At 45.7% G+C, this 18,192-nt stretch overlaps 1 protein-coding gene across 2 annotated transcripts in view; it reads left to right on the top strand.

Annotated features, from left to right (window-relative positions):
- Positions 1-236: 236 nt before the first annotated feature.
- LGMN (legumain) overlaps positions 237-18,192 on the top strand; it is a 32,793-nt gene continuing 14,837 nt past the window's right edge. The window contains exons 1-2 of one of the 2 annotated variants that reach the window (XM_032878677.1): positions 237-336; positions 9,665-9,831. In XM_032878677.1, the coding sequence (XP_032734568.1) occupies positions 9,694-9,831 (138 nt within the window). In that variant the 5' untranslated portion in view covers positions 237-336; positions 9,665-9,693. Of the gene's footprint in view, positions 337-9,664; positions 9,832-18,192 lie in introns of those variants that run through there. The other variant, XM_032878675.1, reaches the window with a different exon arrangement.

Genomic DNA, 18,192 nt, shown 5'->3' with positions numbered 1-18,192 from the left:
CTCAGCCCCATTGCATTGATCAAGCTGGAGAGCCCCGGTTCGCGGGCTGTGGGCCCAGAAGATCCTGCTCGTGCATGCTGGGACTTGTAGGCCCTCTGGCTCGCCGGCCCCGCCTTACCGCGCCTCCCATTGGCTTTCGCAGGTGCCCGTTCCGAAGTTCCACCAATCAATGCAGCGCCGTAGGCCATTAAAGCAGGGAGCCGGGTGCCACTCGCAATCACTGCAGGGCGGGTTTCGCGAGGTGGCTTGTCTGAGGCTGCGCGTGTGAGGCTGCGCGTCGCGAGGAGTTCCCACGGTCCTGCCCCCCACCGCCGCAGCCGCGGGCTTCCGCCACAGGTAACCTCGAGCCCCAGCCGGCGTTCCCGGCCGGACCCCTCGTCCCGGGCCGGGGCTGCCTCTCTGCCGCGGCTCTGGGCCTCACGGGCGGGATTTTCAGCTCCTGCGGCCCTGAGTAATCCGCTTCTCACTCCGCGAAAGAGAATTTCGGGAAATGATGAATCCCAAAGGGAAATGCTGCGACCTCTCAGCCCGTCCTCCCCAGAGGTGGCCGTGGGCTGCTGGGGGCTCTCTTCTGTTGCGCGAGCTCCGGCTGGAAGCCCAGGCGCTGAGCGAAGGGGGAAAGGGGCGCACGGAGAGGGTCTTGGCTAAGGTCCCATCGCCAGGGTGTGCCGGGCAGGGTCTGGCGCTTAGGTCCGACCTTCACAATCATGAGCAGTTCGGGCTCTAGGTTCTTGTAATGTAGAGAGCTGCAACCATTTCCACCCAATTCTCTGTAGCCAAGGGTAAAAGCAGGTAACTACAACGACACAAATACCCAAACGTGTAAAAACATTCCTTCTGAGAAGTTAGGGATACCCAGGTTCTCAGAGGTTTGAGCTGGTGGGACTCAGGGTGATTTCACTGCAAGCGTGAACGTGAAAGTTTGGTTAGGTCCCCTATCCCTGAACTATTAGAGGTGAGGTTATATACGTGGGTAATTCCATGCCAAGAATGGTAGAATCTGGGGCCTGGAAGAAGGAGCTTTGCATCATGGGCTTCGTTTTAGAGATGAAAAGAATTGTTCATTGTTTGAGACTTGCCCTGTGGTCCTTGAGAATGGAGGAGCTCAGCCTTTTTTTCTGTAGGGTTCCATTCCTTAGCAAATGTTCATTGAGCCTTACTCACTGAGCAGGGGTTATTTGTAAAGGGGAGGGGCAGTGTATAAGAGAATCATTTCAGTATTTCAGGTTTGCACAGGGGCAGCATCTAACCCTGTTGGAAGCATCTCATCCTGATTTGTGGGAAGAGGTAGAACTTGGCAGAGAAGCACCGGAATGGAGTTTGAGGGATGGGAGGAGCTAGAGTGATGGAGAAGAATATTTCACCTGGAAAACAGCATGTTGAAGGCATGGAAAGAGCCATACTTTTGGACCAGAGCCATGGAGCCTGGTTGGAATTAGGGATTTCATGTGGGTGGTTCATTTCATGAGCTCTGTTTCATAAGAATAGAGTCGTACATCTTGCAGGCCTTTCTGTGCTGCTCTAAGAGACTTAGATTTTGTCCTGAAAGCTTGGGAAACTGAATTTGTTTTCTTAAAAAGATTTTTTCTTCTTTGACAGAGCATGTGCGAGCAAACATGAGCAGGGATGGGGGGTGCAGAGGGAGAAGCAGGGTCCCCGCTGAGCAGGGTGCCCGACTCAGGGCTCGACCCTGATATCATGACCTGCACTGAAGGTGGATGCTTAACCGACTGAGCCCCTGGGAAACTGAATTTAGTAGATGTGTATCTTAGGTAGTTCTGTAGTGTGGAAAAGCATTGAAGAGAGGTCCCAGTGGGGAGTGCCTGCAGTAATATTCAGGAGAATTGCTGAGGCCTCTAAAGGATTTTAAAGACGTTGCAGTGGGAAAGGAGAAGAGAAAAAATGTTGAGCTGTTAGGGAGGTGAAATACACCATGCCCAGCATTGTTCAGTAAAAATATATTGAAGTGAATACTGTCGCTTGAGTTAGGTCCCCTATCCCTTAACTCAGACTCCCTGCTCCGCGGGGAGCCTGCTTCTCCCTCTCCCTCTGCCTGCCGCTCCCCCTGCTTGTGCTCTCTCCCCCTCTCTGTCAAATAAAATCTTTTAAAATGAGAGTGTGTATCTTAAGATCAAGTAGTTCTACTTCTAGGAAGTAGCTTAGAGAAACAGATACTCGTTTGCAAGGGGACGAGTATTAGGATGTTTACTGTAATAATTATAACAATAAATTTTTGAAGCCACCTAAATGTCCTTTAGAAGGGAATGTTTATAAAGTAGACATACATTCTTTTTTTTTTTTTAAGATTTTATTTACTTAGTTGACAGAGAGAGAGACAACAAGAGAGGGAACACAGGCAGGGGGAGGGGGAGAGGGCAAAGCAGGCTTCCCAACGAACAGGGAGTCTGATGTGAGGCTCCATCCCAGGGCCCTGGGACCATGACCTGAGCCGAAGGCAGATGCCCAATGACTGAGCCACCCAGGTGCTCCAAAGTAGACATACATGTTTTAAAAGTATAATAAAGTAAATAAAAAGAAATGCTAACTTACGCAGTTCTTTCTGCCTGTGGGTCCTGTCCCCATGCTTTAATAAAGTCACCTTTTTGCACACACACACACACACACACACACACACACACAAAGGAAAGAAAGAAAAAGAAATGTTAACTTATGATGGTGTTTGTCTTCTGGTGTGCGGAGAATGGAATGGGACACGAGAAGAAATTTCATCTAATATTTTATTTGTTCTATGGGGAGAGAGTTATCAGATTTCAAAATATTAATAGTTCATGGACTCAATAATAGGTAAAAGGTGTTTTATATTGTGCTTCGTCCATTTCTGTAATTTAATGTTTACCTTTCAATTTCTTGAATATAACTTAACGAAATTTAGCTTAAGAATTCACATCTAGCTAGAAAAATCATTCATTCATTGTGGGAAAATACTACAAACTACATACTACAAACTACTACCAAGTTTCAAAAACAGTACTTTTGGTAAAAGGGATTCAAGTGTCAGATAGCTGTGAAAATAAAAATGTGGAAAAACAGTTTTCCATTGGGCAAATTTTACTTTGCTAGATTCAAAAATTCTTCTAACTTAGGAGATTTTTTAAGTGTTTATCAATTGTGTCTATTTGGAAATATGATTTAGTTGCTTGTACTTTTTGCAATACTAAAAGATAAAAATTTTTAAAAAGATTTATTTATTTGAGAAAGAGTAAGGGGAAGGGCAGAGGGAGAGAATCTTCAAGAAGACTCTGCTGAGTGTGGAACCCGACCCGGGCTCAGTCCCATGACCCATGAAATCATGACCTGAATTGAAACCAAGAGTCAATGCTTAACTGACTGAGCCACCCAGGTGCCCCAAAAGATAATTTTTAAGAAAGGTGAAGTCATCACTTGATACAGGTATAAAAGTGAACAAGTACTAAGGATTACATTTAACTTATTATGAGGAAATGTAGTGTGATGGTTGCAGCCAGATCAAAGGAGACTCCAGGGTCAGAAATAATGAAACGATGGGCAAAAATGACAGGCAAAACTGGCTTCTTTCTACAACCAGAAATCAGCCCAGCCTCCACTTGATAGAATTCATTTGTGTGTCTTTAGATAAGAATTGTTTGTCTTGCTGTTACCCAGTTTGCAGAGATATAAAGAAAAAAATTGCATATAGTCAGAATTAGGTAACTTTAAAGGACATGCCCCGGAATCAGAAATTTTCCCTGTAGGAAAAATATTGATGAACCTTAATAAAATAGTTTTCAATTGAGATAAGAGCTAGTTGGAAGTTGCATTTTTTATTTTGTTTTTTCTTTTTTAACTTTTTAAAAGATTTTTAAAATTTGCTTTTGTGAGAAAGAGAGAGCGTGCATGGTGGGAGCTTGTAGAGATGGAGAATTAGACTCCCTGCTGAGCAGGGACCCTGATTCGGGACTCGATCCCTGAGTCGAAGGCAGAGGCTTAACAGACTGAGCCATCCAGGCGCCCCGAATTTTGTTTCAATCTCACTCTTAAAACAGGAAGTTAAAAAGGTTTGGGAACTGAATCTGAATCTTAATTTTTTAGTTCTACCATCTCATTGCACAGATAATTAAGGCCCAGAGAGGAAAGGGTCTCCCTGAAGACTCATTTTATTCCAGCAATTATGTTAGGGACAGATACTTCAGTGTAGATCTGAGCTCAGATCCAACTACAGCAAGGACAGTTGGGATTTATGGGCAGGCTGAGAGGGTCAGCGCTTGGAAAATTGCAAGGGAACTTGATTAGATAACAAAAGTGGGCCGTTCTCACAGGATTCTGGGTAAACTGAGCTTAGCAGGCCCAGACTTTCTTGAGATGGGGGCTCAGAGGAGCGTGACTCAGTTAGGTCAAGGAGGGGTCCTTATCATCTTTCCTTGTCTCTCTTGCATGTGGTCAGTCAGGGTCTACTTACGTTGATCTTCTTGTAAGCCCCTGGAGAGTAAAGAGCAGAATCAAAGACCTTCAGGTTTGGAAAGCTCTTTTCAGATGTCATTGCCTAGCTACTGCTTTGCTTGTCTTTGCTTTCCTGTTTCTAACCCAGAGCTAGGAGCAAATCAGGACTGGCAGTGAGAGGTCACATCTGATGGTAGTTAAGATGTGGGCTTTGGTGTCAGACCTTGGTTTGAACTTGACTTTGATAGTCTTGTGGTTGGGGCCTCGTTACTTGTATTGCCGGTGAAAGTTTATTTAGAATGGGCATTCTGTCCCAAACCTCTCAAATGAATTGAACCTCCCTTGCAAGCTTACTTCTTTAAGTCAAGCAGAGTCCTTTAATGGAATTACTGACTTTGTGTCTCCTTGTGAGAGGGATGCCAGACCAAGTGGGAACAGCAGAGGACTTGTCATTGGAGGCTGGTAAAATTCATTCGTAGAGGCTTGGCCATTGATCTTGACTTTGTGTGGTTCAGGTTTTACTTTGAAGAGCTCTTCTAAGAGGAGAGTTCTTCTTTATACAGATTGCCCACAAGTACCTTAAAATAGTAGGGTGGCGAAAAGCACGGTTGGGGGTGGGTGGTGACCTGCTGAGGAGGGCCTTGGGCCCTGAGTGGGATGTGTTTTGCACCCACTTGTGGTGACCCAGTCTTGCAGACCTTTGCATAAACAGCTCTTCTTGTGACAAGTGAGGGGGTGGAGTAGAAAAAGCAGTCTCAGGAGCAGATCTGTGTGTCAGCCCCTGTGGTGCTGCTTACCAGCACATTTCTCTCTCTGCCCAGCCTCTCTGCTGAGCTCCACGAACAGAGCGATGAGGCTGGCCCACAGGCTTTTGCAAAGATTGTGTGAAGTGTACATTTTGCATGCTTATTGCGGAAACCCACAAGTATCCCACTCTGCTGTCCCCTGCAGCATATCCGCACGTGTGCTCTGGGGGACACCTTTTCTCCCCTGGTTAGGGTCACACCTGTCTTGTCAGTTTCTCCCCATAGATGATTAGCAGACTCCGTACACATCCTTTACAGATCCCTCGGAGATCTTCCCACTCTCGGTGCATTGAGACCCGTCTTGCTCTTCTTAAAGGCTCCCCAGTGTCCCATCATAAGGCTGTACCGTAACTGACTTAGCTTGACAGCCCTCTGTCGATGACCATGTATGTGGCTTCCAGCATTTAGCTGTTGGGAAAGGGGGGACTTCCTCACCTCCTTCAAGTCTTGAAAAACAGTGCCTCCTGCTCCTACTAGACTCCTCTTCCTGCCTTGTATTTTTCCCTAACACTCATCCGCTCTGACAATGTGTGGATTTAAATCATATGTGGATTTAAATCGTATGAAGGGTTCTGTCATTGGGTCCCTGTTCGGCACCTGTGAGAGCCTAGTGGGTGCTCAGGCTGTGTTTATTTGTTGGCTGTTGAATGAATGGGTGGGGAGACTACAAAATAGCCATCCCGGAGAGCTAGCTCAGCAGGGATCCCTTACTTTTCTCTTTGATAGAACAAGAATCACAGGCGTGTTATGTGGCAAGATTATTTGTGATTTTGTGTTGAGGCTTTGACTTTGCCAAGAATATTGCTGATCAGGAAATGGCTGGGCGAGGCTGCTTTGAGATGTGTTCTTGCTGAGGGTAACGGAAAGATTATATTATTTTCATGTCTCCTCTTCACCCAGGCCCCAATATGTTTCCCAGAATGGTATTAACATACGTGTTTTTAAAATTTCATTTATTTTGAGTAGCCGCCCCATCCAGCGTCAAGCCCAGCACGGGGCTGGAATTCATGACCCTGAGATCAAGACCCGAACTGAAATCAAGAGATGGAAACTTAACTGACTGAGCCACCCAGATTCCCCTTAGCATATGTGTTTTTTAAGTGACATTTTCCAATCAGTGTTATACTGTGAGGCTTTTTGCTTGCCATTCTGTTCAAGGAAACATACTCTGTTTTTATAAGAAATAAAAAAGTGATAGGAACCAATGCCAAACGTTAACTGTGAAATTATCATTTGTGTATTAATAAGGTACTTTTCCTCACTGAGAGGTAGAGTGCTAGCATATTAGTAGAAGAATGACAGATGAATTTGAATTTGTAAAAATAACCCTGCGTTGCTTTTTCAGTGCGTGCTGGGGTGTTTGCCAGTGTAGGCAGTCAGGCTGGTGGTGCCTTTCTGTGGTTCATAGTCAGACCATCCTTTTCATTCTGGTATTTTATGTATTTTTGTCCCTAAGTATGAAGAGAAGAAGTCACATGGCAGGGCCTCCTCAGGAATGAGCCTCTTTGTGATGAAGTCACATGAACCAAACTCAGAAACTGGTATGCAAACCGGGGAGCCTGTTTAATGATTGCTGGTGGAAGATAAGAACCAGCCAGGCACGACTAGTCATGTGGGATGAGGGCATATTCTTGCTCTCTAGGGCAGGCCAAAGAGACCACCTGTCCTAGTTTTATTGGAACATTTCCACACCCACTGGTTTAGTTGTGGTCTCTGGCTGCTTTCACAGTACAGGGCAGAAGAGCTCAACAGAGATGGTGTGATCTGCAGGGTAAAATACTTACTGTCAGCCCTTTAGAGAAAAAGTGTACTACCCGCTACCCCAGGGGAAGGCTCAGGTGTGGTCAGGAGGCTCCTGGGCGAGCTTGGAAACAAAGAGCTGCTGGTGAGGTTGCTTCTGTAGTCACTGTCTCCTCTGCTGTAAATTACCTCCCAGCCCTGCAGTGAGCCGTGGTCAGGTCAAGAGGACTTGGCAGAGCACCCTCAGGTGCATGTTAACACATTAATTAAGGCCTGCTGGTCGGCACCCGGGTGTCCTGAGCCGTCTACTGGCCTCACCTGTTCGCTGACCTCATCCGTCATATGCCGTACTGAGAAACAAAACACAACAAAACAAAGCATGGCCATTTTAGAATAAGCTTAAGAACAAATCTGGGGTACATTATTGTATTACCCGTTCATCCATGGGCAGGCTTGCCGTGATGGTAATGAAGTCTGCATGTAGCACCAACTCTGTTTACACAGTGAAAATGGAGTTACTGGGGGCGCCTGGGTGGCTCAGTCAGTTAGGCATCTCCCTTGGCTTAGGTTATGATCCCAGGGTCCTGGGATTCAGTCCCGCATTGGGCTCTTTGCTCCTTGCGTCTCCCTCTGCCTGCTGCTCTCCCTGCTTGTGCACTCTCTCCTTCCCTCCCTCTCTCTCTCTCTAACAAAGAAAGGAAGAATTGAGGTCCTGGATGGGGCACCTGGCTGTCTCAGTCAGTGGAGCATGTGACTCTTGATCTCAGGGTTATAAGTTCAAGCCCCACACTGAGTGTGAAGCCTACTTAAAAAAAAAAAAAAAAAGCTACCAGAGGCGGGTAGCGGGTAAGGAGTAGTGTCAGTTTGTGGGGCTTTGGACCAGAGGTGAACTAGAGCCCCCCAAGGTTAGTGGAGAGCCTCAATACATCAAACTAGAGTCCTGGGCATCACCTAGAGCTTTTTGGAAATGCAGAGTCCGGGGCCCAGCCTCGCCCTACTGAATCAGAAGTGCATCCCCAGAGGATGGGGGTCACAATAAAGTTGGAGAAGCAGTGGCCTGAGACGCTCTTGGGTTTTTAAATTTTGATCAGAATTAGAGCTTCATGTTCCCTTACCTTTGTGGGGGAACCCACTGCTCAGTCCATTTTGAGTTTGAGCACAGTGTAGGCACAGGGCGCTAAGGCTGATTTCTAAAGCTTGCAGGAGGCTCATCCCTTAGCTGGCTGCGTGCCCCCAGGGACAGAGGCTTTGTCCTGTCCCTTTTGCCTTCACAGCAGCCAGGCTGTTCTCCATCAGGGGAGGTGTCCGGGAGCCTCTGGCCGGCTGCGTGAATGGACAGGCCGGTGCATGAACGAGCACCGTTGGACAAATAGCGAAGGCAGAGGTCAGCCTCGCAGACTTTGTGCTGCTGAGTCCCTGCATCTCAGAGACCGTTGTTCCTCTTAATGTGACAGGCCTAGCTCTGTCACAGGAAGGCCGCCTTTTCTAGAATAATGTATTCAGGACGCAGCGCAGCAGGGTCTGGTGTGAGGGAGGCAAGGTGTCCAGGACATGGGCTGCGTGCTGCCTTTTACTTTACAACGTGGAAGATTTGGCGGCGGAGTATAAGGTGGGGCATGTATTTCATTAAGAAGGAAGTCTCCGTGTAGGACCATGGCAAAAAGACTGAGCCGGGAATTCAGAAGACATGGGTTCTGGTCTCTGGCCAGAGGTGGCTCATCGTGAATATCGGATAGGTTAGCTTCTCTTGCTTTAACCTCCCCTTCCTCTAAAACAAGGGATAAGACTTGTTCAATCTGCTGTAGTGACTACATGTAAATGGGTTATAAATGTTGTACAAAGACGTTAACTTGGACTGCCACTGTTTGCATGTAGCTTACCCAGATAACTCCCTCACAAACTTACGAATCATCCCTCTGTGTTTATATTGGACATACACTGAATTTTTATAAACTTTACTGCATAAGTAATATCTGTTACAGTAAAAAGAGAGGAAGAAAGTCATCCTGAATTCCACCTACCACCCATCAATACCACCCAATAACTACTGTTAAATGATGTCTGCCTTCCCCATTTTGTGTGCACCCATTATATGTGTATTTTCTTGCAAACATTTCATACAATGTGGTAAGACATTTTTCTAATACAGTGAATTTTGGGGGTGCCTGAGTGGCTCAGTGGGTTAGAGCCTCTGCCTTCGGCTCAGGTCATGATTTCAGGGTCCTGGGATTGAGCCCCACATCGGGCTCTCTGCTCAGCGGGGAGCCTGCTTCCCCCTCTCTCTCTCTGCCTGCCTCTCTGCCTACTTGTGATCTCTGTCTGTCAAATACATAAATAAAATCTTAAAAAAAAAATACAGTGAATTTTGTTGGTGAGTTTTATGTGCTGTATTCCAAGTTATGACAAAAACTTGTTAAAACCTTTTAAGGCTGCCCAAAGAGTGTTCCCAGCTTTGATTTATACCCATAACTTCCACCTGGAGTGAGAGAGAGATGGGTAGATCCTTCTCCCCCTAGGGAAAGGGGCTGCAGAGCCAAAGATAAAATTCTGCTCTGTCATTGTTTTTATCTTTAAGCTCTTCCATCAGATGACCAAATGGTCTTATCTTTTTGACCCATGGGCTGTGGTATTTTCTTAGGGGCCAACAGTATTCTTCTGTTTCTGTCATTCCTTTTTTTGCTTGACTGCTTTTTTCTTCCCAGATTTCTGCCATTGAACTCTGAGGCACAGAATGATTTGGGAAGTAGCCGTATTGCTCAGCGTGGTCCTGGGCACCAGTGCTGTTACCGTGGATGACCCCGAGGATGGGGGCAAGCACTGGGTGGTGATTGTCGCCGGCTCAAATGGCTGGTATAATTACAGGCACCAGGTAAGACAATGGCTGAGGTTTTTCTTTATGACTGTGGTAATCTGTAAACAATCCTGGACACTGTCCGTAGAACAGACTTTGTCAAAAGCTATTTGAGCTCCTGAAGGCTGGCAGAAGTATGGGTGTGAGCAGGGATGCGAGGGAATGGGGGATCATAAAATGGTACAGCCATTTTGGAAGACAGTTTCGCAGTTCCCTGGAATGGCTCTACGGAGGCACCTCAGTCTAACACAGGGGTTCCCAGCCTTGGCGCTGTTGACATTTGGGGCCAGGTCGTTCTTTGTTATGGAGACTGCCCCGTGCCCAGCAAGGTGTTTGGCAGCGTCCCTGACCTCCACGCACTAGATACCCGGAGCATCCCTGGTCCATCCTAACAACCAAAAGTGTCTCCAGCCTTTGTCAGATGCCCCCAGTTGAGACCCACTAACACCTTCATTTTACGGATAAGGAAACTGAGCCCTGAAGAGTGGAGGAGACTCGCCCAAGGCCACACAGCAAGCGGGGTGCACACAGGACTGAGGTCCAGGGCTCTGGTACAAGCATCACAGGCCTCTATGTTTCTTTTTTTAAAGATTTATTTATTATAAATGAGAGAGATGGAGCACATGTGTGTGCAGTGGGGAGGGTCAGAGGGAAAGGATGAGAGAGAATCCCAGGCAGGCTCCCTACTAGGAATGGAGCCCAGTGCTGGGCTTGATCCCATGACCCTGAGATCATGACCTGAGCAGAAATCAGGAGTCTTACCCTTAACGGACCGAGCTGTCCAGGCACCCCTAGCCATGGTTTTGTTTTTGTTTTTGTTTTTGTTTTTAAGTAAAAAGTAACAGGTGAAATTAACTTTGCTATGTCTTGTTTATCCCAATACATGCAAGCTATTACCATTTCACTGTAATCAATACAGAAAGTTAATAATGAGATACTTTACAGTTTTATTTTTACTAAATCCTCAAAATCAGGTATGCGTTTGCATTCACAATGCGTCCAGTTTGGACTGGCCACGGCTTGAAGTTTGTGTAGGTGTCACATGTGGCCGGAGGCTGCCGATTAGGACAGCGCAGGCCTAGAGTCCGCGTGCCTGGTGGCTTGGCACTGTCGCCTTGCAAGTTTTGCTCCCGGCTGTTGGTTTTCCTATCTCTTAAGTAGGTGGTGGGTTTAGAAGAACCTGTCACCAGCTCTAAAATGTGATGATTGTTGAATGACCTATTCTGAAATGGTCTTGTATGTTACCGGAACAAGAAATGTGGCTTAATTGGAAAGTTATTGTTAGGACAGCATGATCTCTTTACCGTTTAATACTTAACCACAGCCCTGACCCATTTACAGAAGAGAAATCTGAGTACAAGACCTATCCCCTCTGTTTTCTCCTCCCTCGCTAACCACAAGTTCAAAAGATAAGGGATAAGATACTAAATACAGGTCACTGATGGTGAACAGGCTGTCATATGCTGGTTTGTATACAACCAGCTTTAAAAGAATATTATTGGTTAAACATCAAGCATAAGACTCCAGTTACCCTTGCTGCCAGAAAACTTTCTTTTTTAAGTGTTGCTAGTTTCCCTGGGTGAAATAATACCGAAATTGACTGCAGGGAAGCAGGGCAAAAGAACTAGCCCCCAGTGAAGTACTCATCCCGGAATAAGAGTGAAATACTCATCCCAACCTTCCTGAGGAACTGCGTGTGCTGAGTCATCGCTGACCTTGGCAGTGGCACTGCTTGCTGGCTCTTTCTGTTCTCAGCGGCTGCCAACATTTGCTTTCTTGACTAGGGAGGCTAATCATTAAAAGAGCGTTGGAAAGAACTTTCCTCATAGAACCTATACAGACTTCTAAACTTGGGTTTTTAATGGAGGTTTACCTTTTCCTTGGATTAACACTGCACTCGTTATCACAGATCGCTTTTGTTGAGGGAGGACAAGTACACTGGGCACAATTTATTTTTATTTATCTTTATTTATTTTAATGTTTGAGCTTTTCAGTTTGTTGTTGTTTGTTGTTTTTTAAGATTGTATCTATTTTTGTGTGTATGTGAGAGAGACACTGCCCAAACAGGGGGCGGCAGGCAGAAGGGAACACAGGCTCCCTGCCAAGCGAGGAACCTGATGTGGGACTTGATCCCAGGACCCTGGGATCACAACCCGAGCTGAAGGCAGACGCTTAATCAAGTGAGCCACCTGGGTGTCCCCACCAGGCACAGTTTAAATCATTGTGGACTGCCTTGCTCTATGCTCAATGATGGTTATTATTTTTTTTTAAGATTTTATTTATTTATTAGAGAGAGGAAGTGTGCACACAAGTGGGGGAGTGGCAGAGGGAGAGGCAGAAGCAGATTCCCTACTGAACAGGGAGCCCAGTGTGAGGCTTGATCCCAGGACCCTGGGATCATGACCTGAGCCAAAGGCAGACACTTAACTGACTGAGCCACCCAGGTGCCCTCTTTATTTTTTTTTAAAGATTTATTTATTTGAGACAGAGCAAGCGTGCCCGTGTGCCTGCCCATGTGCGTGAGTGCGGAGAGGAGTAGAGGGAGAGGAGAGAGCGTCTCAGGCTGACTCCCAGTTGAGTGTGGAACCTGCCACAGGGCTTGATCCCAGGACCCTGTGATCATGACCTGAGCGGAGATCAAGAGTCAGCTGCTCAACTGACTGAACCACCCAGGTGCCCTGATGATGGCTGTTTAAATCATGTTTTGTCTTGACCAAGTCGAGTTTCTCTGTTTTCCATCTTTGGCTGGGATTAATGGATGAGTATGAAGGGGTTGGTCTGAGGCGTGGCTGGTAGACGCTCTGTGTCCAGTGTTGGGGGTCGGGGCGGGGGGGGCAAGGCCTTGCAGGGGCAGCTTCCTGCAGTGGCCAGGGCAGAGGAGAGAGGGAGAGGTCCTGAAGTACAAGCAGTGTCTGGGGACAGACTTGTCAAGGGAAACGAAATGGGCCATCAGAGGAGGAACTGGGGTTGGAGGAGGGTTACGTGCAGGACAGAGGTCTGAGCGTGTGCCGAAGGAGGGTCTAAGGTGGAGCCCCGGGGCGGCTGCTGAGGTAGATGGCAGGTGAAGTTCACTGTCACACGGGGACTTTGGGGGTGACAGGAGCGGGGAGGACAGACACATGGAAGCCGAGTGTCACCAGGAGGCAGGGGGCTGGGGGGGTCAGAGGCAGTGGCTGGCAGTGGGGTTCCCAAGGAGAAGGTCATTTGCTGTGTATGGGAGGGTTGGGGGCTGTGGGTTGCTGACGCCGCTCCCCCCAACCCGCCACCACTGGTCTGTAGTTGGGTTGCGGTGGAGAGAAAGGGGGCCGCCACCTCCTTCTGGAAGCTTTTGGAACATCTGTCCTAGGGGCCAGGAGGCAGAAAGGAGGGTTTCTGTTGAGGTGTAAAGGGAGAAGCCTAGAACCCACACCTGTTGGAATTGGGAGAAAGAGATGTAGAGAGCCAAGCGGCAGAGTCATCACGTTTCTGAAAAACCACCTTTTAGTATATAGATTTTTAAAAAATGTGTGTTGTAACCACTTTTTTTTTTTTTAAAGATTTTATTTATTTATTTATTTGACAGAGAAACATAGCGAGAGAGTCAACACAAGCAGGGGGAGCAAGAGAGGGAGAAGCAGACTTCCCGCTGAGCAGGGAGCCCAATGCGGGGCTCGATCCCAGAACCCCGGGATCATGACCTGAGCCAAAGACGGACGCTTAATGACTGAGCCACCCAGGCACCCCCATGGTCACCACTTTTTAAAAACAGCTTTATTCAGGCATATGTTCACATGTCCTGTGAATACATTCACCTGTGATAATTGCATAGTTCTGTGAGTTTGAGTACATTTATGCTGTTCTGCATACATTGCCACAGTCCAGTTTTAGGGCACTTCCATCATTCTAGAAAGTTCCCTAGTGCCTCTTTGCTAGTCAGTCCCTGCTCCCCTCCCAGCCCCATATAAAACCATTGCTTTCTGTCTCTATCTACCCCCCTCCCCCGTCTTACTTTAAACCTTTGATTCTCCCCTGGCACATTTGAGTTGCTGCTGGGCTCAGTGAGGCAACTCTTCAGAGAGCCCCTGCCTAACCTCACAGTGCTCAGCACATGCCAAGAAGTGATAATATGTGTCTATCTGTCCATGAGCTAACCGGGAGGCCCCCTTCTCAGATCCTTTCCTGGCTTAAAAGTGGGCCCCTTTACCCTGACCGGAGCGTGGTAATTGAATGTCAGCTTGGTTCCCAGGCGGTTGTCCTCATTTAGCTGACAGTGGGCCTGAGGTGAAGGCAGCAAGAGTGGACAGTGTCGGACAGTGGATGACATCAGGGAATCACGGGATGCTTCCGCACTCCCGTCCGAACGCCCAGCGCCAGCTGTGAGACGAGCTGACTCACAGCAGCCTGGGCCAGAGGGCTTCGCCTTCTCTGTAGTCTTGCTCAATGCCCTCTCCCCATGCTGCCTCGTAGGCTTTTCTCTTTTTAAGGAGGAAATACATTTGGCCAGATATTTCCAGGGAAGTAATTCAAGTGGCCTTTAACACCATTTCTGAAGTATTTGACTCAGTTTAACCCGACTCTTACTTGTTTTGAGTGCCAGTAAACAGACCTGAGTCTAACGAAGAATCCCTTTGAGGTAACAAAGTTGGAGACATCCGGTACCTCCACAGACCCAGGAGAGAACCGTGACCTGACAGCAAGAGAACTGCTTGTGGGAGAAGGGCTCAAGGCTTGGTCGGGGTCAGGAGACCTGTGCTGGACTCTCTGAACCCTTCCCGGAGTTTGTCCCCATTTTCAACACGGGGATAAAAGCATGTGTCGCCTGTCAAGGTGGTGACGAGTCCAGATAGTGGAGGGGAGCACCAACACAGGACACACCGAGCCTGCCCTTTCTAAAATATATAGCCCTATCAATACGTAATTTGCCCCCTTAGAGTATAGAGCTCAATGATTTCTTAGTAAATTTACCAAGTTGTGCAAACAGCACCTTAAATCAGTTTTAGAACATTTCCGTCTACCCGGTTAGACCCCTCCGGCCCATTTGCAGCCTCCATCCCCAGCCTGCCACCACCACTAAAAATATAGCTTCTGTCTCTATAACTTTGCCATTTCTGATCATTTCATACAAATGGAGCCATTGGGCGTATACTCTCTTGTTTCTGTTGGCATAATGTTTTTGAAGTTTATCTGTGTTGTAGCATGTCCGTACTTTATTCCTTTTTGTTGGCAAAGAATATTAAACAGTATGTATGGATCACAGTTTTTCTGTCCATTTACCAATTGATGGATATTTGGGTTGTTTACATGTTTTGCCTATTACGAACGATGTTCCTAAGAACATTTTTCTGTAAATCTTCATTCGGATAATTATCTTTTCTCTTGGGCAGAAAGAATAGAATTGCTGGGTCATATGGTACCTTTATGTTGAGCCTTTTCAGAAACCATTAAACTGCTTTCCAAAATGGCTGCAGCATTTGACGTTCCCACAAGCAGTGCATGGAGGAGGTCGCTGTTTCTCATGTTCTCGCCAACACTTGTTATTTTCTCTCTAGCTGTGAATTGGTATCTTGCAGTTTTAATTGACATTTCTGAAATTACTAATGATATTGAGCATCTTCTTATGTGCTTTTTAGCCATTTGTGTATCATAGGTGAACTGTTTGTCCAAAATCTTCTATTTTTGATCGGGTTGATTGTCGTATTGGGAGTTCTTTACACATTCCAGGTACAAGTTCTCTCAGTTTGTGGTTTGCAGATGCTTTCTCTTGCTCTGTTACTTGTCTTTTCATTTTCTTAATGCCGTCTTTTGAAGCATTCAGGTTTTTAATTTGGCTGATGTCCAGTGTATTGTTTTGTTTTGTTTTTTTTCTTTTTATAAACCATGCTTTTAGTGTTTTATCTTCAACATCTTTGGCTAAGGTCCTGAAGATTTTCTAAGTTATCTTCCAAAGTTTAATTATATTAGCCCTTACATTTAAGTCTATGATGCATTTTGGTTTAATTTTTGTAAATGGTGTGAAATGAAGGCCCAAGTTCATGTTTTTATGTGGATTTCCAAATAGTCCCCACCCCATTTGTTGACAAGACTGTTCTTTCTCTAATGTGCAGGTGACCCTTGGAACTACATAGGTTTGAATTGCACAGGTCCATTTATATCAGATCTTTTTCTGTAAATACAGTACAGCATTATAAATATATTTTCCTTATAATTTTTGTAATAACCTTTTCTTTTCTCTAGCTACTTTATTTTAGGAATATAGTGCATAATACATTTAATATATGAAAGGAACTGAAAGTTCTTAAACTTTTTCAAAACTGTTTTGGCTATTCTGGGTTTTTTGCAATTTCCTATACATTTTAGGATCATCTTGTCCACTTCTGCAAAAAAACCTGCTGATCTCTTTTTTTAATTTTAATACTATTAAGTCTTCTGATCCACGAATATGAGGTATCTCTTTGTTTATTTGGATCTTTAATTTCCCTCTGTAACATTTTTTAATTTTCACTGTGCAAGTCTTACGCTTTTGTTAGGTTTATTCCTAAGTGTCTTCATGTTTTTAAATGAACCTGGCTTCTGCCAAAAGGAATCGTTAGTAGGATGACTTGTCACCAAGGAGTGGGTGGGTGTGCCTGCTCACTTCTACTTTCATCATAAGGGTAGGTGAAATCTGACATACTGGTTTGAATTTTTTTTTTTAATGAAAAACAATGCAAACAACTGTCTTTATAGCGTGTGTGCAATTTCATAATAAAATGAATACCTGTATCAGACTTCAGTAAAAAAAGATCATGACTAAGACCCTATCCTCTATCCGATCCAGTCCCCCTCCCTTCCCTCCAGAGGGTGAACACCTGAATTTTCTCTAAGTCATTCCTTCACTTTGCTTTATGGTTTCACTGTATGAGTATTTAATTGTAAACAACATAATGTTTGCTTGCCCTGTTTTGGTCTCTGTGTAACTGTAATGTTAGTGAATGTATTTTTCTACGACTTACTCTTTTTCTCATTATGTCCTGAGGTTCATCTGTTTTGAAACATGGGCTGTATTTCATTCATTCCTCCGTCCACTTCTGTGATCTTTATGGGATCACATTATGTGAGCACAGGAGTTTATTTTTCCAGCTATTGATGGTCCTTTGGGTTATTTCTTGTTTTTGTTTTGTTTTGTTTTGCTGTGAGTAATCCTCCACTGCACATGGGTAGAGTTTCTGCAGGGTTTTGCTAGGAGCAGAATTACTGCATTGGCAGGATGAGTCTCAGCTCAGTTGGATAATGGGAATGTGTTTTCCCGAGTGGAGAGCCGATCCCAGTGAACCTCCACCATCAGTGGATTAGTTTCCTATTGTTGCTGTAACAGATCACTACAAGCTTAGTGGTTTAACACATTTATTATGTTACAGCTCTGGACGTGAGAAACCTGAAATGGGTCTTAACCATATTAAATCAGGGTGTCAGGAAGGCTGTGCTCCTTTCTGGGGACTCTGGAGGAGATCTCATGTTCCTATCTTTTCCAGTTTTTATTTTATTTTATTTTATTTTATTTTATTTTATTTTATTTTATAGTCAAAGTTTCTCTCTCTTTTTTTTTTAAGATTTTATTTATTTATTTGAGTGAGAGAATGAGAGGGAGCATGAGAGGGGCGAGGGGCAGAGGGAGAAGCAGACTCCCCGCTGAGCAGGGAACCTGATGTGGGACTCAATCCTGGGTCTCCAGGATCATGACCTGAGCCGATGGCAGTCACTTAACCAACTGAGCCACCCAGGTGCCCTCTTTTCCAGCTGTAAGAGGCTGTCTTCATTCTTTGGCCCATGGCCCGTTCCTCCGTGTTCAAACCAGCAGTGACAGTTGAGTCTTTTCTTACATCAAATCCTTGACATTGACTTCTCCTTCCACATTCAGGGACCCCTGTGATCACGCTGGGCCCACCGGAATAATCCTGGATAACCTCCATATTTTAGGGTCAGCCGATGAGCCATCTTAAATTCATCCATGTCTTAATTCCCCTTTGTCATGTGGCGTGACCTAGTCACAAGCTCTGGGGATTAGGATGTGGACATCTTTGGGGGCTGTTTCCTTTCTTACCCTAGCTGGTGTTGAGGATTCTCATTATTCCACAGAAACAAGGATTTAAATGTTTTAACAGTTCGTGTATATATGAAATACTTAGTCATTATTTTCAAATGACTTCTTTAGATTTTCAGCTGTTCACGCTCCCCAGGGTTCTCTAACTTTCATGATTAGTCATGTCAAGTTCTGGAGTCAGAGTGCCAGAGGTATCTCACTCAGAGCTGGGTGACTCAGGCGGGTCCCCTCCCCTCCCTAAGCTCCCGTTTCCTTATCTATAAAGTGGGGATCATTACCTTGACCGTGTAGGGTTGCTACGAGAATCATTGACATAATGC

The sequence above is a fragment of the Lontra canadensis genome, unplaced genomic scaffold (assembly GCF_010015895.1).
Source record: "Lontra canadensis isolate GAN:19392208 unplaced genomic scaffold, GSC_riverotter_1.0 scaffold64, whole genome shotgun sequence".
NCBI lineage: Eukaryota > Metazoa > Chordata > Mammalia > Carnivora > Mustelidae > Lontra > Lontra canadensis.
Note: the sequence above shows the minus strand (reverse complement) of the source record. Positions and strands in the feature narration are given on the sequence as shown.